Source organism: Stylophora pistillata, chromosome 2 (genome assembly GCF_964205215.1).
Source record: "Stylophora pistillata chromosome 2, jaStyPist1.2, whole genome shotgun sequence".
Taxonomy (NCBI): domain Eukaryota; kingdom Metazoa; phylum Cnidaria; class Anthozoa; order Scleractinia; family Pocilloporidae; genus Stylophora; species Stylophora pistillata.
The window spans coordinates 15,248,663-15,272,200 of record NC_142520.1 but is presented as its reverse complement, the minus strand read 5'-3'; the positions used below and the strand labels follow the sequence as shown (position 1 = coordinate 15,272,200).

The following is a 23,538-nucleotide window of genomic DNA, read 5'->3' as shown; positions in this document are numbered from 1 at the left end:
TCGTGAGTTTTCTAGGATAAAGAGGCAAATCTGGAAAATAATCTTACCACGTTTCTAAGTTTTATATAAGGCATCTCCGACTGAAATATGAGGACAATCATTTTTCGGTCGATGGGCAAACTCTCACATGGTCTTGAAAAAAAGTTGTTCTTAATTCTTGGACGGAGAGCATACATGTGAGGGTAATTGGAGGCCATAATGATTAGGACTATTCAAGCGGCTAATCAATTGATTAGATGATTTACAGCTTTCATGAAACCATATTGTCATATACGCTGTCCTTTGATTCTGTATGCATTGCGTGGATTGCATGAACAGCATTTACGTTAACCCCTGCATACGGTAATATCAAATGACTTGATAGACGACGAGTAGTAGAAATCCCTTCGAACGCCTTTCTACACTGGTTAACATGACCAGAGTGTTATGCATGTATAGAAAGCTTCTTAATTTTACCTGTCACTGAAGCTTTGTTTTTGTTTTGTTCTTCTTTGTGTCTTTCATTTGAGACTTGTGAAGGTTCATCTTGTCCTGGAGAGAACCAGAACCAAAAATGTCACAGTTGTCTCCACTATATAACAACAATTACATTAAAATCGATGCCACTTTTTATTTTCTTACAGACATTAGATTTATTCAGGACATGACCTTCAAGCGTGTAATGCACTGGAAGAATCATTTCGATTAACTTCTTGCTGATATGGCAAGAATAAACAACTGAAGCACAAGTGATGTGTACCATTTAATCAGCAGCTTTAATTGAGCACCTGAGATTGATTAATCTAATCGACAAACATCAAATTATTAGTAGTTGCTTGACTCACTTTTGCTCACATGACTCAGCAGTAGCTTCATGATTCCTGGGTCACATTTTGAGGCATGATGCAAAGAATTACATTTATCGTTATCCTCTAATAATGGATCTGCTCCCATTTCAAGAAGGTATTTTATAGCCTGTAGCTTGCCACACGAAATGGCAATCATCAGAGGCGTTCTGCCATCCACACATCTTGAGTCAACATCAGGCATGTGACAGGTCTCAGAAAGGTAACTCAGGATGATTTCGATGATTTGAGGGTTACCACCCTTCACTGCACATTGAAATGAATTCCATCGCTCATCATCCTCTAGCGAAGCATCTGCTCCATTTTTAATTAGGCACCTGACTGCCTCTAGCTTGCCATTGCATGCGGCGACCATTAGAGGTGTCCAGCCATCAGAATTTGTGGCATCAATATCAGGCATGTGGCTAAAAATAAGCTCAATGATATGAGGGTCACCCCTCCATGACGCAAAATGTAATGCATTCCACCCGTTGTCATCCTCTGCTGTTGGATTTGCTCCCTTTGCAAGCAAATACTTTGCCGCCTCTAGTTTACCATTACCAGCAGCATTCATTAAGGGCGTCCAACCCTTAGCAGTTCGTGCTTCGATATCAGGCACATAGTGAAGAAGCAGCTCAATTACATCCGGGCACCCACCCTGTGAGGCACAATGTAACGAGTTCCATCCAGAAGGATCTTCTTGAGAAGGATCAGAGCCATTTTCAATAAGGTACCTTGCAATCTGAGGCTTTCCATAGGAAGCGGAAACAGCGATCATTAGTGGAGTCCATCCTTTCCAATCCTTTGATTCAATATCAGGCATATAATTCAGAATGAGGTTTATGATGTCAAGGTTGCCACCCTTTGAAGAAAAATGTAATGCATTCCATCCGTCACAATCGACTAGAGAGGGATCTGCTCCCTTTTCTAGTAAGTAGCTGACAGCATGTATCTTGTCATAGAATGCACTGATCATTAGTGGTGTTCTTCCTGTGCTATCTCTTATGTCAACAGGACATCCAAGAGAGAGTAGAGCCTCCATTTCAGTGATGCTGCCATTCAGTGAAGCTAGGTGCAACGGATGAAATTCTTTTTTTTCTTCACCCTCCGAAGTTTCACCTAAAATAACTAGGAACTTTAGAAAAAGTTGTGAAGAGGTGTATGAATGTATATAAAGGACAGAAAGAGGCGAGTGGCTTTCAATAATGTAGTGGTGGCTCACTTGAATGAAGATGCACAATAATGGATATGACTTAACATAACATGTATCTATAGGAATGTGACTTTATCCTGCAATAATCAAGCCTACAGCAAACAAAATGACCCCTTTTTAAACCTTTATCTTCTCCTACCACACAAAGTCATGAAATAGAAATACTCAGCCTCTGAATTTTAGTTATCACGCAGCATAACAATCCTCAATACACTGCACAGAATCTAGGATTCAACTTATCAAAACCTCAGTAATCAAGAATTTGTGGGGAACATGACGAGCTTTGCTCAAGGAAAAAATTCTCAGCAGGCATCGTAAACTGATGCCGAGGTTTGGGGAAGAAGGCGTTGGGTGGCTGTCATCACATTAATTACACCACAATGTAATTATACAGATTAGCGCCCACGAATCCACGAGAGATACGCGATTGCGTGCCAGTTAACGCGGGGTCATCTGTTGGCGATGAAAATCAAAATCATGAAATGAAATGAAGTTTGTTGTGCGTGTAATGGTCATAAAATACTGCGTTTTCTCTGTTTCTGCCTGTTTCCTTATAACGACATTTTTAATCACGTAGTCTTTCAAAGATCCTTCCTTTTCACAGAAGAGGCAATACCGGCGAGGCGCCGTATTCGAAAAGCCTCTCTTTCGATTATTTAGGTATGATTCTTTCGCTTGGTTTGCCATAAAACAGTAACAAAAGATATCGCAATTTTCATGTGCCGTACGACCTGAATAACAACCGTATCGAATTTCCAGTATTGCGTTACTTGGTGGATCGATCAGTGTTCACGCTTTGCGATCGTAGTACACGATGTTATTGTTTTGGAACAAAACCTGTGGCGGTCGCACGACTTGGCCTCGTATCCTGGTTAAATTCTTACCAATATTGTAATATTAAACCTCGACGAGATTTTTCATGTCGAAATGTCGAAAAGCATCATGTTTTCGATTTCGAAACCATTCGAAATGAAGTCATAGAGGCAGTCGGATTTTCGACGTGCGGCTTTCCACCGGCTAACTTAACCACGCAGAGTCTTTGCAGGATTACAAGTGCCACACTTGACCCTTGCAAGCATTGGTATCTACTTTTGAAAGAGGTATGTGACGTTCCTTTGCGTAAATATTTCATATGCGATGTATTTAAGATATTTCCCGACGAAATCCAAAATGTGGCGACACGGGAACTTCAGCTGGCCAACTCATCGTTCGGAGTAGTGGGGTTAGCCAGGATTCCCGACCTCGTTCACGTTGTGTTCACGTTCTGTCTAATAGCTGGTCTATCTTCTTCGTAATAAACAATGCCCGACGAACTTATTAAATGTGCGGGATTTATGACTATCGTAAATCTGGTGAACTCCGCCACGCTAGACTTTGAGCCCGAAGGCGCGAAAAATTTATCTTTTGGCGCCAAACTCAGTCACGACTCCGAAGAGCTCGCTTCCTAACTTACCGAAAGATCAGCTAGAGTAAATTCCCTTGGAGTGGAACTGAAGAAGCTTCGAACACAGATTTCTCATCTCGAATCAGCATGGAGTCAATTTTACAGACCCTTTTTTCCACCTCAATGTTCGTACCTTGTCGTGGTGAGGTGTCTTGAGTGCCTCAATGACCAATTGCAACACAATGCCTTTAAAGAATTCAGCTTCAGTTGGTGGGCTGTATTTTCTGCAAGGTAGAGGCCAGACTAACACGGACTTTGTCGTTGTAGTTATTGTTATGATTATTATAATTATCATTATTATTACTGTTTTTGTTATTGTTATCATTATCTTCATGATTGTGATTGAATCATTTTCAAAATGAAATAGGCTGCTCAATGAGGATGGCATGCTGAGGCAAGTAGATTTTCATTTATTTACCCCCCCTCCCCCCAAGTAGAAATTCAAGTGTTTCTGATAGTTTTTCTCTTCAATAGATTGTTAGAATGCAGAAGATTTTCTAAGACACATTGTACAGAGGGCTTGTCTTAAGTAGTTGTTTTCTGATTCAAAACCACCTGCCTAGTTCTGTTGCTCTTGGGTAGTTAGTCCATGGACTGTTGTTATCTGATGGCAGAACTAACAGGTGGATCTGTTTCTCTTGGGTGGTCAGTCCATTATGGGCGGTTGTTATCTGATGGCAGAACCACCAATCTGTTCTGTTTCTCTTGGGTAGTCAGTCTATGGACTGTTGTTATCTGATGGCAGAACCAGTCCCTATTTTTTTCAGCTCTATACAGTCAGTCTTTTATGGACAGTTATTTTTATCTGATGGCAGTTTTAGCTTGCTCTTTTTGTTTTGAAAAATGTGTTGCTTATGCTGTTTGTCACGTATCATCTGATATTAGTCGGAGGCACTTTGGTCAATCAATGCTATCATTGTCTTCATTATTATTATAATTGTTAATTCAGCTGCTACTCTTCTCTCTTTGCCACAGGGCCCACTACAGACAGCACTAGCTTAATGAAGTCCCAAAACCTTTCACAATGAGCCAACTCAAGAATTGCAGTCATGAACAGTTTTTGGGGTTTTCCTGGCTTTTCTTGAGATTATTTTGTCTCAGTTTCAATTACTTGGATACTCATTCAGCTAGACTAACAATAACACCATTTTGTTCATAGATAAACATTGAAATAAGCATAATAGTGATATAAATGATAATAATAATGATTTGTTATTGTTATCATTATCATTATCTTTATGATTGTGATCATCATTTTCAAATTGAAATAGGCTGCTCAGTGAGGATGGCATGCTGAGGCAAGTAGATTTTCATTTAATTCCTCCCCCCTCCCCCCAAATAGAAATTCAAGTGTTTCTGATAGTTTGTCTCTTCAATAGATTGTTAGAATGCAGAAGATTTTCTAAGACACATTGTACAGAGGGCTTGTCTTAAGTAGTTGTTTTCTGATTCAAAACCACCTGCCTAGTTCTGTTTCTATTGGGTAGTTAGTCCATGGACTGTTGTTATCTGATGGCAGAACTAACAGGTGGATCTGTTTCTCTTGGGTGGTCAGTCCATTATGGGCGGTTGTTATCTGATGGCAGAACCACCAATCTGTTCTGTTTCTCTTGGGTAGTCAGTCTATGGACTGTTGTTATCTGATGGCAGAACCAGTCCCTATTTTTTTCAGCTCTATGCTGTCAGTCTTTTATGGACAGTTATTTTTATCTGATGGCAGTTTTAGCTTGCTCTTTTTGTTTTGAAAAATGTGTTGCTTATGCTGTTTGTCACGTATCATCTGATATTAGTCGGAGGCACTTTGGTCAATCAATGCTATCATTGTCTTCATTATTATTATAATTGTTAATTCAGCTGCTACTCTTCTCTCTTTGCCACAGGGCCCACTACAGACAGCACTAGCTTAATGAAGTCCCAAAACCTTTCACAATGAGCCAACTCAAGAATTGCAGTCATGAACAGTTTTTGGGGTTTTCCTGGCCTTTCTTGAGATTATTTTGTCTCAGTTTCAATTACCTGGATACTCATTCAGCTAGACTAACAATAACACCATTTTGTTCATAGATAAACATTGAAATAAGCATAATAGTAATATAAATGATAATAATAATGATTTGTTATTGTTATCATTATCATTATCTTTATGATTGTGATCATCATTTTCAAATTGAAATAGGCTGCTCAGTGAGGATGGCATGCTGAGGCAAGTAGATTTTCATTTAATTCCTCCCCCCTCCCCCCAAATAGAAATTCAAGTGTTTCTGATAGTTTGTCTCTTCAATAGATTGTTAGAATGCAGAAGATTTTCTAAGACACATTGTACAGAGGTCTTAAATAGTTGTTTTCTGATTCAAAACCACCTGCCTAGTTCTGTTTCTATTGGGTAGTTAGTCCATGGACTGTTGTTATCTGATGGCAGAACTAACAGGTGGATCTGTTTCTCTTGGGTAGTCAGTCCATTATGGGCTGTTGTTATCTGATGGCAGAACCACCGATCTGTTCTGTTTCTCTTGGGTGGTCAGTCTATGGACTGTTGTTATCTGATGGCAGAACCAGTCCCCATTTTTTTTTTTCAGCTCTATGCTGTCAGTCTTTTATGGACAGTTATTTTTATCTGATGGCAGTTTTAGCTTGCTCTTTTTGTTTTGAAAAGTGTGTTGCTTATGCTGCTTGTCATGTATCATCTGTTATTAGTTATAGGGTGACTTTGGTCAATCAATGCTATCATTGTCCTTAGTATTATTATTATTAATTCAGCTGCTACTCTTCTCTCTTTGACACAGGGCCCACTACAGACAGCACTAGCTTAATGAAGTCCCAAAACCTTTCACAATGAGCCAACTCAAGAATTGCAGTCCTGAACAGTTTTTGGGGTTTTTCTGTCTTTTCTTAATTCGTTTTTGCCCCAGTTTCAATCACTTGGATACTCAATCAGCTAGACTAACAATAACACTATTTTGTTCATAGATAAACATTGAAATAATCATAATAGTAATATGAATGATAATAATTTAATGATTAGATTAATGGAAATAATCATAGGAATTATAACCATCAGGATAATGAACATTATTTCTCTAACTATTGTAAATATTTTTATCATTATTATTATTATCATTATTATTGTTATCATTGTTATTATTATTATTATTATCATTATTATCATTATTATCATTATTATTGTTATCAATGTTATTACTATTTCCATCATGAGTTATTAGAGATGCTTGGAAAAAAATGATCTATAGTTCCCTCCAACTCATTATTCTTTCAGTTAAGTGAATTAAGACTTTGTGAACAGTTACTGCTTTATTCTGTCATTCCTGATGACCATAGAAATGATGAAAGTCCACAGATATTATCCCTCTAAGAGTTTCTCCAGGTGTTTTTTTTTGCTCTGAATTTGGTTACAACAGAATGAAGGGCATCAGAGTATTGTGCGCCCAGCTAGACATGAATTGCATTAATATTACAGGGTCATTTTGCTGTATTCAGGGTTTAATCTTAGCCTTCTACAGACAAGTTTGTTCCTCTAAATGCAAAACAGATTTTATCGTTTTTTAAAACAAACTTACAAAAACTGCCAAGAAACAGCTACTAAATTTATGGAAACATAACGAACAAGTCAACTAGACTGTGTACTACACATCATTGAAATCAAAGTATCACTTTAGGAACATAAAATCGCAAGGTCAGTTTCCTATTTTTAGTGCCTGAGAAAAGATCAGGCCACCAGATTACTTCAAATTCTCTGGTTGCTCGTCCATCTCAATTTCCAACAACCATTTTAGTTTACTGGGTGAGAATCGTGCTTGATTTCTTGCCCCATGCTCTTTAATTGGCCGCCTGTAAAGCTTGTTGAGAGTTTAACAGCTACTACTTGCAGCAACCTCCATATTCCCCCGACAGCCTTTCTTAACTCTAATGGTACAGAACTTTGATGACTCAGACCGGAAATAACATCATTCACTCTACCATCCCTGTAATAAAAAACTTTGGATTTTTCTCTCCATACAGGGGGCCGCAAATGTATTTTTACCCTCGCACGTTTATAAAAGCATTCGGCATGCCTGCTAACAAAGCTTGGATGTATGTTTCAGGAACTTAGTATCTTTCAACTCGACACCATTTGCCTGAAACCAAAATAATAATTACGAAAGTTAAGAGATTATTTACTTCTTGAGTGAAATGTACTAAATGATTTGCCCTTTCAAACATAAACCTGAGTTATCAGGTTTTGTCAATCACAAAATTACACGCCGGGTTATTAGTATTCCTTGGGGACCTTCCTATATTATCATAAATATCTAAGACAAGCAGGTCATTTAGCTAGGTAATCTATGTTAAAAACCGCGCTGTACAGCACTTAGAATTATTTTCCTCACTCATTTTTCTCACACTGCAACTTCGCGTACAACGCAATTATTACTACGAAGTCATATCTGGTGTCCAATTGGGAGAGCTTATTATGTTTGTTTTAGAGGTGAATTGCGATTTCTTGTATGTCCCCTATTTCGTCGAAGAAAAGCTCGAACAAATACTGAAAGTAATGAGTAAGTCACTATGAACAACTAGTGCAAAGTGACAGCACTATCGAGCCAAACTGAGAACTGTTCTTTAATGATTTTTAACATGAACCACGAATTCTTACTATTTTTAATTTCTGCGTTTTAATAGACTTTGACATGTTCTTGAGAAGATATTAAATCGGTTAGCGCTGTTGTTCCCTTCTAAATTATTTTGGTGGAAGCGCCTCAGAAGACACTGGTTTAACTAAAACCATGTTGGGCGACGTTATATTTTGACTGCACAACCCGCAATTAAATTTAATTTTAACAGCTATTCCAGTGTGTGAAGAACGGAAAAGAGCAAAATTACATACCATCGGCCTTTCGATGCCCGGACGAATTAAAACTTTTTACAATTCCACTTATCCATTTCTTGTAACTGATAGACCTTGTCCTTATTCTTGCGGGAGGCCGTACGATCTGTTGTCCATTGTAGAACTTGGCAAACTTAGCGCACTTCTTCGAGCGCAACAATGTGATCTTTCAATTCTCTATCTCACTAGCGCAGTTGTTGTGTTGAACATGGACGACTAATACATCGCAGCGTGTCTTGTAGATAGCTAGAGATGCCATGCATGTTTAGGATAAGCGCTGAATATGGACGAGCGTTAACGCCGCCACTGAAAAAGCACAATCGACCGTTTTTCATTGTAAGGATCAGGTCTTTCACACAGCAGTCAAAATTAAAGAGAGGAAGAACGTCGATCTCGCTCACCTAAGTAGCGAAGTACACCACGAGCGGCGACGATGATCAAACACCTGGAAGATCACCGTGGTGTCCCTCTACTCTTTGGTATCATAACCAAGAGCGAGCCCTTTCGACTTGTCACTAAGTTTTACGGTTTATAAAACAAAGGCCCCGCTCTACACAAAGCCTTAAAGAATGAAACACTAGAAAAGCTTACTTAGCTTGGAATTATAAAAATTTCCTTTCTTAAAAATCGAAGATTTTCGTGGTTTCCGTAACTTCGTATTTTTCCAAATTTCCTCTTTTACATGTTATGCCGTTTTGCATTTTCTTCAATGTATAATTTAGTTCAGCGTCGATCATTTATCATCCTTAGAAGAAAATATTCTGATCTTTACGTTTAACTATAAAATTGCTTTGGCTTACATTGTGCGCATGAAAGGAGCGTTAAATTAAACATGAGTTGATTCCAAGCGAGGGTTTTACCTGGAAAAATGCCTGCACACGAGAGACACCGACATTACCGCGTGTCCCTTTCTGGAAAACATTCGTGTTATGACAAGAAAGGTCAGCTTAAGGGTTTTGGGTTACCCAAACTATGCAATTTTGACGCCGAAAAGTGCCAAAAAGTAATTACAGAAACTTCATCCGCAACACCTTGAACGTGCTGTGGGCGCGAACTGAGATCTTCTCTTACAGTTAATAATTGCCAGGCGGAACTCAGATCCGGCTTAGCCTAATTTGCATAAATTTTTTTGGTGGGCAAAGCTCGTCATGCAGGAGTGACACACTAGACACACATCCAAATGGGTTACTAAGATATTTGTTTTGCAAGCTTACAAAGTTTGCTATCTCTTCTTGATGAAGAAACTTCCCCAACAGGTGCGAACATGCGAAAACTATCCTTGCAAAAGTGAATCAAAATAAATTACACTTTGAAAGAATATGATCCAGTAAATCACATCACGATCTAGTTTTGGCTCAGTAACTATGTGTTGGTTTCAGTCACTTTGCTTGTAATTCATTTCCGAGCTTTTGTTTCATTTGTTTTAATCTCTTTTTTATCTTAGGAAGTTTACATTAAATCAAGTGGTTTCCATTGCCTCTTCTATAAAATTGCTGATATATTTTGGCAATGTTTTACATATCTTTAACCACAAGTCATTGGGAAGTATTTTATCAATAACCTCCTGACAGACCTTGAAGGAGGTAAAGTCAAATAAGGAAGGTCCATGATTATGATCCAATTTGGTGTTCCATCGACGAAGTTCCATCAGGTATTAAATGCATAGAAAAAGGAGCCGTAGAAATGTACCAACACCATGAACAATTTTAAAGCAATATTAATCGACAAAACTAGTTTTTGGTCCAATTTTACATGATAAGGTTCAAAGAGGAAACAAATTGTTCTTGACTGACAAATGATTTTTCACATCAACTTTGTAACCTTTCTGGTAGTATTAAATAAGTGAAAGAGACATGATGTTGCATTCAATGCAAACAGTTACATTTGGAATGAATTTACAGGCACATCTGAAACCATAAAATACATAAACACCAAGGCATTCATGTATAACACTGTATTGATACTGAAATAAAAAGCACCTGTTTGAGCAACTCCTTTCATCCTTCCTTGAAAAGGTCTTCTTTTCTTTTGCGATGGTAAAGCTGGGATTTTCACATTGTTAGCAGTATCTATATGGGGATTCAAGATTTCAGTCAATAATTGTATTGAAAAATGCTTCCAGGGGATCATGACTTCATCAGAAATATGTTTACCTAGGATGAGATCAGGCCTAATTTAAAAATTACATGTGCATCTGAGCTCCTTATGGGTAAACTATGTAAGTGGTTTTTAAAGAAACCAGTTATGAATGACAATCAGCCTTTCTTCTATTTTTTTTTCGTGTGTGTGTTGTACCTATGAATAACTAGCGTGTATAAACTCTATTTTTGAACTTATATACCAATAAAACCAACAGCTAATTTTACTGAACAAGCAATCAAATCAGTTAAAAGTTGTTATTTTTAAAGTGGTACTTTATAGTCCCATTATACATAGATTTCAAAGGCAGATTGACCAATCAAGTGATGCATTCTATGTACGTGTTATAGGCTTACGGTATTTTGCGGAACGAAACTAAACGAAACGAAGCATTAATCGATAAGGAAATTACCGTTCACCGAGGTAACGATACTACGAAGATTTATTCCTTCTCTTCGAAACCTGTCCTCGCTAGATGCCTTGTTTCGCAAAATACCAATAACGGCCGATTGGTAATCGACGAAACAAGGTTCGCAGACAATTTCTTTAGGCGTTACTAATATGATGCTTATTCAAACCTTTTGCAGAGAGCTGAATTACAGGTTTGTTACAATGAGATGTTGTTAAGATTGAGAACAGACGTCGGCATTTTCTCACTAGATGGCTTGTTTCGCAAAATACCAATAACGGCCGATCGGCAATTGACGAAACAAGGTTCGCAGACAATTTCTTTAGGCGCTCTGCTCCCGAAAATTATCTTGTTAGATAAAGCAAATACTTGCTTACAGACGCGACAAGAAACTATTCCCTCTCTTCGAAAACTGTTCTCGCTAGATGCCTTGTTTCGCAGAATATCAATAACGGCCGGCTTATGGTATTTTTCGAAACGAAACGAAACGAAAGAAGGTTCAAAGACAATTTCTTTAGGCGCTCTGCTCCCGAAAATTATCTTGTTAGATAAAGCAAATACTTGCTTACAGACGCGACAAGAAACTATTCCCTCTCTTCGAAAACTGTTTTCGCTAGATGCCTTGTTTCGCAAATTACCAATATCGGCCGATTGATAGATACCTTGCGAAACAAGGCATCTAGCGAGGACAGGTTTCGAAAAGAAGGAATAAATCTTAGTGGTATCGTTAGCTCGGTGAATGGTAATTTCCTTATGGATTAACCTCTACCGGCAGCCCCTGCAATTATCGCCGTAATTACGACGATAACTTCCGGTGACTCGTACGGTAATGCGTTACTTCCGATTTCCTCCGAATTTGGTGTGTATGATGGCTGTGTTTTCACTAGGCGGATTAACTAGCTGAACATTCTTTCTGGGTGTTTGTTTACAGACCGACATTTACTAGTTAAACTTGACATCTGTTCTCACTGTGAAATTTAAGCCGTTTACTCAGAAGATTCAAATTACAAAAGCGCGCAACTTTGAAAAAATGGCGGGAGACGAAACATTTTTAATGACTTCTCTTGTACTGATTTCCGCCATATTTCTTCAAAGGAGACGACGTTTCTTTCAGAGGATGCGACTAATGTCTCGACAAATGGAGAGGATGCGACAGATTGTGTTAATCCGGACAATACAGCAGCAAAACACCCGCTACCGTCGTAAGCACAAGACAGTGTTGGTTTATCCAAGACTACAGTTTTGGTTTGAACAGCTCCTCTAGTTTTAAACCGACATCAAGATCATCTATGGCGAGCACTGCAGGGTAAGTAGGGATACATTCGAATACATTTGTGGTCTCGTTGGCCCTCAGTTAATGCGGCAGAATACAATTCTTCGGAAAGCAATCACCGTGGAGAAGCGGGTGGCTTTTGCTCTGTGGAGATTAGCTACTGGAAATTCGTATAGAACCGTGGATTAACGTTTGGGATCGGCTGATGTACTGCCAGGAATTTCAAGGACGAATTCTGCTCTGCATTGATGAGAAGAGCTAATGATTTCAACAAATTTAGGTATTATTACGAGTGAATTCGTCTGCCATTTCAAAACCAAAGTGAACCAAGAGGTGAGCGCGAGCGACTGGAAAATATTTGGCAGTTCACGATTCGGAAGGCATCTGTTACTACCGGCAATGTGATTGGCTGCGTCATTTACCAGGACAAGTTATACCATCTCGCGAGGTAGTATAACTCAGCAGGAATGTCCGGTGATAAAAGCGAGATAATCGCTTGTTTTTTCAAGTGAAGACAGCTTCCATTTTTAACTCGCTTAACTTAGGACAAGCTGTTTTCACTGAACTTCCGGACGTTTCCGACTTTAACTAGTTAAACTTGTCCTAGTGAAAACACAGCCGATTTATGACTATTTAACCAATTATGACTGTATTTTCACTAGGACAAGTTTGACTTGTTAAGGTCGGAAAAGTCCGGTAGTTCAGTGAAAACAGCTTGTCCTAAGTTAAGCGAGTTAAGAATGCAAGCTGTTTTCAAATGAAAAAACAAGGGATTATCTCGCCTTTATGACCGGAAATTCCTGCAGAGTTATACTACCTCGCGAGATGGTATAACTTGTCCTGGTAAATGCCGCAGCCAATCCTATTGCTGGTAGTGACAGATGCCTGGCAAATCGTGAACTGCCAAATATTTTCAGTCGCTCGCGCTCACCATGTGGTTCACTTTAGTTTTGAAATGGCAGACGAATTCACTCGTAATACCTTCCCGTTCCAATTTACAATTCCTCTGGCGTCATTAGATCCCTCAGTTCCTCGGTCAGGACCTTACTTATTTCATGGTGGCGGTATGCAGAACCCGCAGTACCTGCTTTTGAGCGATAGCGGGTGTTTTGCTGCTGGATTGTCCGAATTAACACAATCCATCGCATCCTCTCCATTTGTCGAAACATAAGTCACATCCTCTGAAAGAAACCTCGTCTCCTTCGAAGAAATATGGCGAGAATCAGTACAAGAGAAGTCATTAAAAATGCTTCGTTTCCCGCCATTTTTTCGAAGTTGCGCGCTTTTGTAATTTGAATCTTCTGAGTAAACGGTTTACAATTCACAGTGAAAACAGATGTCAAGTTTAACTAGTATATGTTGGTTTGTAAACAAACACCCAGAAAGAATGTTCAGCTAGTTAATCGACGGCCTAGTGAAAACTCAGCCTATTTACCGAGTTTCGTGAACCAAAGTTGAATTCAAGTCACACAACGCGTTTTTGAAAAGTTTCAGTTACACCATCGAACACGCGTGTGATGCTTGCCTGGCTGAAAATGATGTTAGAGAAGGTCTGTTATGATGAAGACACCGCTGATGGGATGGAAAGTGGAGAAGAAAGTTATCTGGATCGGCAGCGAGAAACTGAGAGTGGGAGATCGAGGTAAAAAGTCAATAAAGGCTATTGCGAAACGATCGCCATCGACCACGTGGTCGCCATCGAACGTCTGGTCTTAAAATGCGAAGTTTTTCGCCTCGGGGTTGTGATTTTGTAAGTTTAATGTCTTTGCGTGGGGCATGGTTGCCCACATTGCCCGAGCCAGAGGCTCATATAATCGCAAGACAATACCCACCCATCCCACCCCAGGGGAGGACATCCATCACATAGTAATCTCGTGCGTGGGAAACTAACGTCTCCTACCTCTAACCCTGCAGGAGACGGGACCTCCATTTATTCGTCCCTATCCGAGAAGACTAGAATATCTAAGCCATTTCTTGATGTCATAGAAAGGCAGCATATTCTTCTCAATCATTTTAAGACCTTGAGTGTTGGTCCGGCCAGGGCCCGAACCCTCGACCTCCAGCACATCAGTCCAGCGCTCTATCAATTGAGCTAACCGGGAGGCGGTTGATTTCTTGTGCAGTTCTTTAAAGTTCGATTATAAATCGATCTTTGGGACTCTAAAACTCAGTAATATACGATAAAAGCAGGTTTTTAGCGGTCGCACGCGATGCTACTTATGTTATTTATGCTATTTGGAGAAGCGAAACTGAATGCGTACGCGATATCGATATCATGTGTTACTATGGAAATGCATTTTTCGGTCGCGTCGGTTGCGTGCAATTCGTTGGCGATTTGGCGATCTAGGTTAGTATCGATCTTTCATTTGGTTCATTTTGAGTAACATACGGACTATAAACATTTCAAATTTGATATTTTTAGCCAAGGAGAAGTTGAAAATGAGAAGTTAACGAGCGACCGGAAGAGGCTTGCGGTTTGGCTGAGGAACCCAATATGGCTCCTGTTGACAGTTATATTTATAACTCGGGGTCAACTGGCAAAATTTTGAATAACAAATGAAAATAACAAGTATAATTTTCGAATGCGTGTGCCCTAGATGAACGTGAATTTGTCTAGGATATCAGTATCTCAAGGTTGATGATTATTTGTTCATTGAAAATTATATTTTGGTTTGAATGTGTAGTTGCTGGTTCCTCTTTTCCTTCCGCTGCTGCCTGTCCAATTCCCTCTGTTAGTTCTGCCGCTCCTCTTGGTGAGTAAATGTTTTGAAATGAAGAAAATATTTTTTTATTTTACTTTCTGTATAACTTGGTTTATCAATGGGATATATGGACTTTATCAAGAAAACTTATATTTATGTTTGTGTAACGGTCCTGGTGCTGCAAAACACCAAAAAATTTAGAAAGTTATACCTTGTTGCTTTCACCTTTGTCGATGGGAATAGTTGTGATTTAGGTCTGGTCTTCTCATACAGGTCTCCCATTATTTAGGAGAGATGTTGAAAGGCAAATTCATTCACTTTGTAACATATCAGGGCCCACCCTCCTGTTATAAAGTTGAGTTTCGTGACAAAATCTTTCATTTGGATTATTTCTTTTAAATGACAAGGAAGCATTGAAAAATTCCAAAAAAACTTACTATTGACTCTTTATCAGATTTTCAAGAAATGTTGCTGACATGTTAATAGTTAGCTTATACTATCAAATAATCCTCAGTAACCTATAGTTATGAGGACAAGTGACTTTTCCTTCAAGTTTTACACCATTTCTTACTTATTTTGTCTTTTAAATTTATTTTTTTTAGGAAAGCCCTGAGATGTAATGATGAAGTTTATACTCTTCTGAGAATCCCTTTTTATACCCTTCAAAATGAGATATAGTAGGTGTTACTGCTGTAAATTTTTGTGTAGATATTAATTCAAAACTAAGTGTGGACGATTGTTGCGTTTTTGACATGGGCGCTTATAATAATTCATAAAAGAAAATACTGTTTATTCTTTTGCTTTCAGATTTTCAGGAAATGTTGCTTATATGTTAATAATTATATTTTTTTATCAAATGATCCTCAGTAACCCATACTTATGAGGATATGTGACTTTTACCTCAAATGTTGCACAATTTCTCACTTATTTCATCTTTAAAATTTATTTCTTGAGGAAAGTTCTGGGTTTTAACAATGAAATTCATATTTTCCTGAAAAACCCACTTTATCCACTTCAAAATGGGATCTAGTGCGTGTTACTACTGTAAATATTTGTTGAGATGTAATTCAAAACTGAATATTGCGTTTTCTTTTATAAATTTCTTTTGAATGACATGGAAGCACAGGAAAATTCCAAAAACATTTACTACTTATTCTTTCTTTATCAGATCTTCAGGAAATGTTGCTTACATGTTAATAACCAACTTTTACTATCAAATAATCCTCAGTAACCTATACTTATGAGGACAAGTGACTTTTACCTCAAGTTTTACACTATCTCTTACTTATTTTGTCTTTTAAATTTATTTTTTTAGGAAAGTCCTGAGCTTTAATGATGAATTTTATATTTTTTTGAAAAGCCTATTTTATACACTTTAAAATGAGATATGGTAGTTGTTACTGTTGTAAATATTTGCGAAGACGTTAATTCAAAACCGAATGTTGCATTTTTTTGATTAATTTCTTTTGAATGACATGAGCGCAAATAAAAATTCGTAGAAAATGCACTATTTATTCTTTTTTATTAGATTTTCATGAGGTGTTGCTTATATGTTGATAATTAACTTTTACTATCAAATAATCCTCAGTAACCTATACTTATGAGGATAAGCGACTTTAACTTCAAGTTTTACACTATTTCTTACTTATTTTGTCTTTTAAACTATTTTTTCAGGAAAGTCCTGGGTTTTAATCATAAAATTTATATTGTTCTTAGAAGCCCGTTTTATACACTTCAACATGAGATATGGTAGGTGTTACTGCTGTAAATATTTCTGGAGATATTGATTCAAAACCGAATGTTGTTTTTTTTCGGTTAATTTCTTTTGATTGACAAAACTTCATAAGATAATTTACTATCTATCCTTTTTATCAGATTTTCAGGAAATGTTGCTAACATGTTAATAATTAACTTGTGCTACTAAATAATCTGCTATATCCTATGCTAATGAGGATAAGTGACTTTCACCTCGAGTTTTGCATTATTTTGTGCTTATTTTGTGTTTTTAACTTATTTTTTTCAGGAAAGTCCTGGGTTTCAATGATAAATTCCTATTTTCTTTGGAAGTCGATTTTATGCACTTTAATATGAGTTATTAGGAGTGTTATTGCTGTAAATATTTGTCAGATATGAAATAAAAACTGAATGTGGTAAATTATTGGGGGTTTTTTGCTGCCTATAAGGAGTGTTTCGTTTCGTTTCGTTTCGCAAAATAACGTAAGCCCATGTTATAAATAACAATGTCATTAGTATATGTCTGCAAATTTCAACCAACCTGGCATATTGTTTGAAGAAACTGTTTTATGATGCTTTTCTATTAATTCCTGGATCACATTCTCAAATTTCTGACATTCCTTCTTCCATGAATAAGTGTTTCCATAGTGATCTTTTAGCTTTAGGGCTCGATCATTTCTTTCATCGGGTGTCTGTTCTGACAATAAACGGATTCTTCTTGCCCACTCCTCTGGAAAGTCTGACGATACGACCACCGACCTACCACCATCCACTTGCTCTAATGCTTTAGCAATCCCACATTCCCCAGAAATGAGAACAGGGATCCCAGCTGAGATTCCTTCGAGCGCCACCAGACCGAAGCCCTCTGCGCGAGACGGCATTGCGATAAGGTCAGGTTCAAGGAACATCTTTTTCATATCTTCAGAATCGCAGAAGCCTCGAATCGTTAACTGATTACGAGCTATTTCTGTTTCTTCAAGAAACCACTTCTCTATCTTGCTGTGTTCTTTTAGGGGTGCTCCAACGAATGTGAGTTCAAACTTCCTTCCAAGTAAAGCAACAGCCTTTCCAATGATGTCGTATCCTTTCAGTCTAAAGTCTTCAAAGCTTCCACGACCAAACATAAAAACGCTGAACTGCCGCTCGTTTGGAACTCTGCCCAACTGTCTCTCCTGGTGGATTCCAGCGAACTTTTCAAAAAGTCCTGGTGTGATGACGATAATGTGAGGAATTCGTTTGATGTATTTCAGTTGTAGACCGATACCAACAGCAACAACTCGATCAGCTGCTTCGCATAGCTCCAACTCTCGTTTATTTTTCTCTTCGTTTTCAGCGATTGCATCATCCGCGGTGTCACCCTCTGCTTTGTATTTTCCTAAATCTTCACAGGAGACGTGAACAAAATGCACCCACCCAACGCAGTTTGTCACCTTCCGAATGAAGTAAGCAGCACCACCAAATTTCCGTCCGTGACTCACAACGACATCAGGATGTGGCAGCTCAGGCGGTGGAATTTTAATAGATTCAAGTGGATCACTGGAACCTGGAGGGCGCCGTGCAAGGATGAGATTGACACCCTGTCTGCTCGCATCTTGTTTTTCATCTTGTGTGCACTCACATACATAGCAGTGAACTCTTATGTTATCCACAGAGTTCTTCGCTAAGTTCACAGCGAACTCTCTATTGAATGTGGAGAGGCCTCCCTTTTTAGAGCCCCATTCACTGCAGACGAACATAATATCGATAGGCCTCGAGACTTCATCTTCGATTTCAAAATCATCCATCGCCAAATTAGAAAGCCCCGCCGGGCGAGATCGCCGCGTCCAAGATTACGCGCATGCCTTTCTAGTTGTGCTTCGTTTCGCAAACCTCACTTGAAGTGTATCTGTTCTTGTAGAAATTCCTATGGTGAGCTCAAAGTTGTCCTACCACCGAAATAAACCCACCACTCGCAGCATTACAAGAGCTTCAGCTTGAGCGTATACTAATGAGCTTCAACATTGATCAGAATTTAGTTACAGCGTCACAACAAAGCTAAGACATTCAACCATGTCTTGATCTAGGTCACGTAATATGGGTATTACATTATCCATGGCAACAAGAAACCAAACCTATCATCACTTGCCCAATGAAATGCTTCTGGTTTACATTTCTCTTTCAAAATGCTTTTTTTAGTAAATAGGCGTTACCTTTAGTGACAGATATAATTTAATAACAAGACTCGTGATTGACATCAATTCCGTACAGTGATTGGCTTATCATGTGTTAAACCAGTTTTAATTCTTTAAGCGCCGTTACTTCATTGCGTTACAAATTCTTTTATGACTTGCATCATAGTTAGTAGAGGGGACTAGTAACTATGCTTGCATAAGTAATCTCTGCGGGCTAGCTCTAAAGGGCAACAGAATGCTAAACCGGTGGCATTCAGTTTGATATGAGACGGATGTGGCTCTTTGTTTTGTCCGTGAAAGATGTTTTGGAGGCGCATTCATCTTCATCATCATCATCATCTTTATTTGCTTTATTTTAACAATTAAAAAATATTTAATTACAGCGATAACAGTTGGCGAGGAGACCCAACAAGCCACCAGGCTTATGGGAGAGCAACCTCACTTACAATAATAAATTGAGTGAAGAAAAAGTGCTGCGATTGTGCGGCTTGGCCAATTCAGTGATTATTTAAGTAAAAAGTCTTGCAATTTCGTTTTAAAGCTGAGAAAGTTTGACAAGCGAGTGACTGAAATAGGGAGAGAGTTCCAAATTTTAGGGCCTTGGTAGAGAATTTTAAACTGCTTGACATTTGTACGGCACAAATGCGTTCGATAATTACTGGCTGTTCTGGTACCATAGTTGTGAATCTGGCTATTCTTTACAAAAAGATCGAGAAGCAATGGGGGCAATAAGTTATTTTTTAAATAAAACATAAATTTGGCGATTTCAAACGTATTGACATAGAAAAATATCTAAAATTCCTAGTTTGGAGAAAAAAGGGGCAGAGTTGGTCTCAATAGTCTGAGTTCGTGATAGCCCGCACAGCCCGCTTTTGCAAATGATAAATCATATTTAAGTTATACGTATGTGCACGACCAGGCGGAGTTAAAATAGACGATATAAGGATAAACTAAGGTGTAATACAAAGTGAGTTTGGTTGCAGAGGGTAGGGAAAGCGAGACCTAAATATAGTACCTATTGATTTAGCGATTTGTTTACATGCATAGCTGATATGGTATTTCCAGGTGATATGATTGTCAATATAGACACCAAGGAATTTAGTTACATAAGCTTGTTGTAGGGGTTTACCTCCGAAGGAGAGGGAAATGCTGGAGTTAAATTTCTTCTGTCTGGGTTTAAAAATTATATAGTTGGTTTTCTTTATATTAACTGAAAGCTTGTTACATTTTAGCCAAACATCAATGTTTTGGAGTTCATCATTAAGTATGGATTCTAAGCAATGTACATTTCAGTGAGAATAAAAGATACTGGTGTCATCAGCGAAAAGTAGAGGTATAATAATAATTCAGATAATTCAGAGGCATTAGGAAGCTCATTAATCTATGGAATAAACAATAGTGGGCCTAAAATTGAACCTTGAGGGACACCACACTTGATGGTTTGCATCGGAGAGCAAGCTTGATTGAATTGGACAAATTGACGGCGGAAAGAAGTAGCTTTTAAACCACTGCAGAGCCCCGTCACGGATACCATAGTGCTCCAATTTGGCAAACAAGATTTGGTTGTCGAGAGTGTCGAATGCTTTGGAAAGATCTAGGAAAACACTCACCGTTGTTTGGTGTTGGTCGATTGCAGATGCAATTTTATTTACCAAATGAATTAGCGCATGCGATGTTGAGTGATTTTTCCGAAATAATAATAATAATAAAAATAATAATAATAATTTTATTTATATAGCGCTAAAATCCACTAATTGTCCAAAGCGCTGTTACCCACCCATCCCACCCCAAGGGAGGACATCCATCACACAGTAATCTCGTGCGTGGGAAATTAACGTCTCCTGCCCCGAACCCTGCAGGAGACGGGACCTCCATTTATTCGTCCCTATCCGAGAAGACTAGAATATCTAACCATTTCTAGATGTTAAAGAAAGGAAGCATATTCTTCTCAGTTAATTTTAAGACCCTGAGTGTTGGTCCGGCCGGTATTGAACTCTCGACCTCCCGCACAGCAGTCCGGCGCTCTCCCAATTGAGCTAACCAGGCGGCGGCGGAAATCGAAACTGACGGCGGTAAAGTATATCGTGTTTTTCGGCAAATTCTACTAAGCCATGTATATGACTTTTTCGAAAAATTTGGAAAAACTAGACAAGAAAGAAATAGGTCTGTAGTTTACAAAAAAGCTAGGATCCTCTGCCTTGAAGATGGGAATGATTTTAGCGATTTTAAGGTTATCGGGAAAATGCCTTTTAGTAAAGATATATCGATGATATCTGCTAAAGGAGCGGAAATACTTGGTGAAATTAATATTTAATGACATGCATTGGGATACCCTCAGAGCCAGGAGCTTTCTTTGAAGCGAACACGCTACGAGTACTCTCCAGTTCACTAGTTATGGTGGGTTTTAAGTGAATGGAGGGATGTCTGTTGTAACCGAGATAAGAACGAAAAGAAGGATTCACGCTGGCTATAGATCCAGCTAGGTTGGAACCAATGTTTGTAAAGTATTTGCAGAATCTGTCACCGATTTCCATTAGATCCGTTAATGCTCTGCCTTCAGATTTACATGATATGGGAAGAGATGACTCCCTTGAAAATAAATTCATTCAGACGAAAATATCATCCCGCCGGTTTGGTCTGTTCCTCAGTTCAATTTTTTTTCCTCTTATGGACTGGCTACTAATCATCGCCTGCAAGGAGGGGGTGGAATCGGTGGATCTTCTTTGAACCAAAATTTAAAAAAATTCTCCTGATTCCTCTCCCACCCTCCTCTTCCTTATGCTCTATTTATTCTAATGACGCCACGTATTGGGAGTCGCCCTCCCCTTTAATTAAAGTCTGATAGCAATGACGGATTCAACCTCCCTTCCCCCTGAAAGCCGTGTGTATCCCCCGTCGGAAGATCAATAACAATATTTATCAAACGAGGAAAAGTTTTCACTCCCTTTCCAGACGATAGAAACAGCAAAGTCGTTCCCATTGAAAAACAAGACTTTCATGCTGTAATATAAAATTTTATTGATTAACTAATGCTGAAACCTTACTTACAAAGGCTTCCTAAAAATTCCTTATAAATTGACTCACTCAGTGATATAATCATTTCCTTATTTGTGGAGGTAATCTCACGATTCAGAGTGAAATTTGATATAAACTATCTCGTTTATTTTTCTTACAACCAACATAATTGCGTGAGCCTATAAGAAGAATGCAATTTTGAGGTCTTTGGGGAAAAATTAAAAGTGCCTACTTATTCCAAATTGCACGAGAAAAATCAAGTCATTTTCACTTCCTTTAAACCTGATCAAACCTTTTATACTTGGCAGCTTTTCATAGTAATGTAGAAGTAAAGAGGGGTGACCCACGTGAAAATAAATTCATTCACACCAAAACATCATCACGCCGTTTTAGTCAAAACAACGTGTTTAATCAGAGTGTAAATTTTTCTGCATTCCTTTTTTTCTTTTTTTTTTTTTTAATGTTATCAACAAATTTTTACTGCTTTTTCACTGAGTTAATTATTTTATGCCCTGCATTGGTGTTTCCTGAAAACTGTATTTCAACCAATTAGAATGCAGAAATTTCTTTACGTATTCTATTAACAGGTGTCCTAAACACTTTTTATTTACATGAATGTAGTCGAGAGTAAAAAAAATTGTTATATATTAAAAAATAACTCATTTACTTATGAAATGTATACAAAACCATGTCAACTTTAAGAAGTTTAAATACATATATCCTATTAACAAAGAGCGAGGGCTGTACTGGGAGAATATCGGCCCTAGGTCTTGACAGTATGGACCGAGCGCAGCTCGGTCCGTACAAAAAAGACCGAGGGCCGATATTCTTTTAGTAGGGTCCCGAGCAAGCTTGGTTAATAAGAGATTTATTATACGACTGAAGTTCAAAGGGACACAAGTGCGATATCATTCGGGACCATTCGGGACAGTGCCCGGTCCAATACTTAGAGAATATTGGACCGGCAGTAGAGCATTTTGATTGGTTGATTTTAGTTAAAGTGCACCTAAACCCAAATTTTTTTTTTCGCTTAACGAAATAAGCTTATTTTTTGGAGTATTTCTGTGCAAAATTTTTTTAATTTGCTCAAATCTTTAATTTTCTATGCTCAGTCAAAATACGGAAAATCGGCCGCCATCTTGCCCCACGACCGAGTTTAAAGAAGAATGGCTCTAGCGGGTAATGTGACGTCAAATCGAGAACACGAAAGTCTGCATCTCACACATTTTCACTACTTTGGGAAGATTGTCGTCGATGTTGTCCGAAATATGCCGACTAGGTGTGTTGTATGAAGAATGTATGAAGCGCGATACCCTCTTGCAAATTTCGCACGTTGCTACATCTTTCTACAACACACTTAGTCGGCATATTTTCGGACAGTTATCGACTACAACCTTCCCAAACAAGTGAAAATGTGTGAAATGCAGACTTTCGTGTTCTCGATTTGACGTCACATTACCCACTAGAGCCATTCCTCTTTAAACTCGGTCGTGGGGCAAGATGGCGGCCGATTTTCCGTATTTTGACTGGGCACAGAAAATTGAAGATTTGAGCAAATAAAAAAATTTTTGCGCAGAAATACTCAAAAAAATAAGCTTACTTCGTTAAGCGAAAAAAATTTTTTGGGTGTAGGTGCACTTTAAGGCCCTCTTACTACCTGAGTCGTGTAATAAAAAAAAATAAATCGCTGGCAACGTTACACAGACGTACACTTCTGGCTGTTATCAGTGTG

General features: G+C 38.4%; 1 protein-coding gene and 2 long non-coding RNA genes across 7 annotated transcripts in view; 2 read left to right on the top strand and 1 right to left on the bottom strand.

The window, feature by feature from the left end:
• Positions 1-23,538, bottom strand: part of LOC111342746 (uncharacterized) — a 59,434-nt gene that overhangs the window by 17,761 nt on the left and 18,135 nt on the right. For 4 of the 5 annotated variants that reach the window (XM_088747498.1, XM_088747501.1, XM_088747500.1 and 1 more), the window contains exons 1-4: positions 17,162-18,634; positions 10,343-10,432; positions 825-1,943; positions 457-531 (exon numbers count right to left, since the gene is read on the bottom strand). The exons of the other annotated variant lie outside the window; for it this stretch is intronic. In XM_088747498.1, coding sequence (XP_088603624.1) covers positions 457-531; positions 825-1,943; positions 10,343-10,432; positions 17,162-18,404 — 2,527 coding nt within the window. In that variant the 5' untranslated portion in view covers positions 18,405-18,634. Of the gene's footprint in view, positions 1-456; positions 532-824; positions 1,944-10,342; positions 10,433-17,161; positions 18,635-23,538 lie in introns of those variants that run through there. 5 annotated transcript variants of the gene reach the window in all.
• LOC148737319 (uncharacterized) lies at positions 2,490-4,935 on the top strand. The gene is made up of 3 exons (XR_015996249.1): positions 2,490-3,137; positions 3,849-3,875; positions 4,457-4,935. It is a non-coding gene; the product is annotated as an uncharacterized LOC148737319 (long non-coding RNA).
• Positions 13,540-17,155, top strand: LOC148737318 (uncharacterized). Its single transcript, XR_015996243.1, has 5 exons — positions 13,540-14,531; positions 14,869-14,937; positions 15,489-15,563; positions 16,561-16,635; positions 16,910-17,155. It is a non-coding gene; the product is annotated as an uncharacterized LOC148737318 (long non-coding RNA).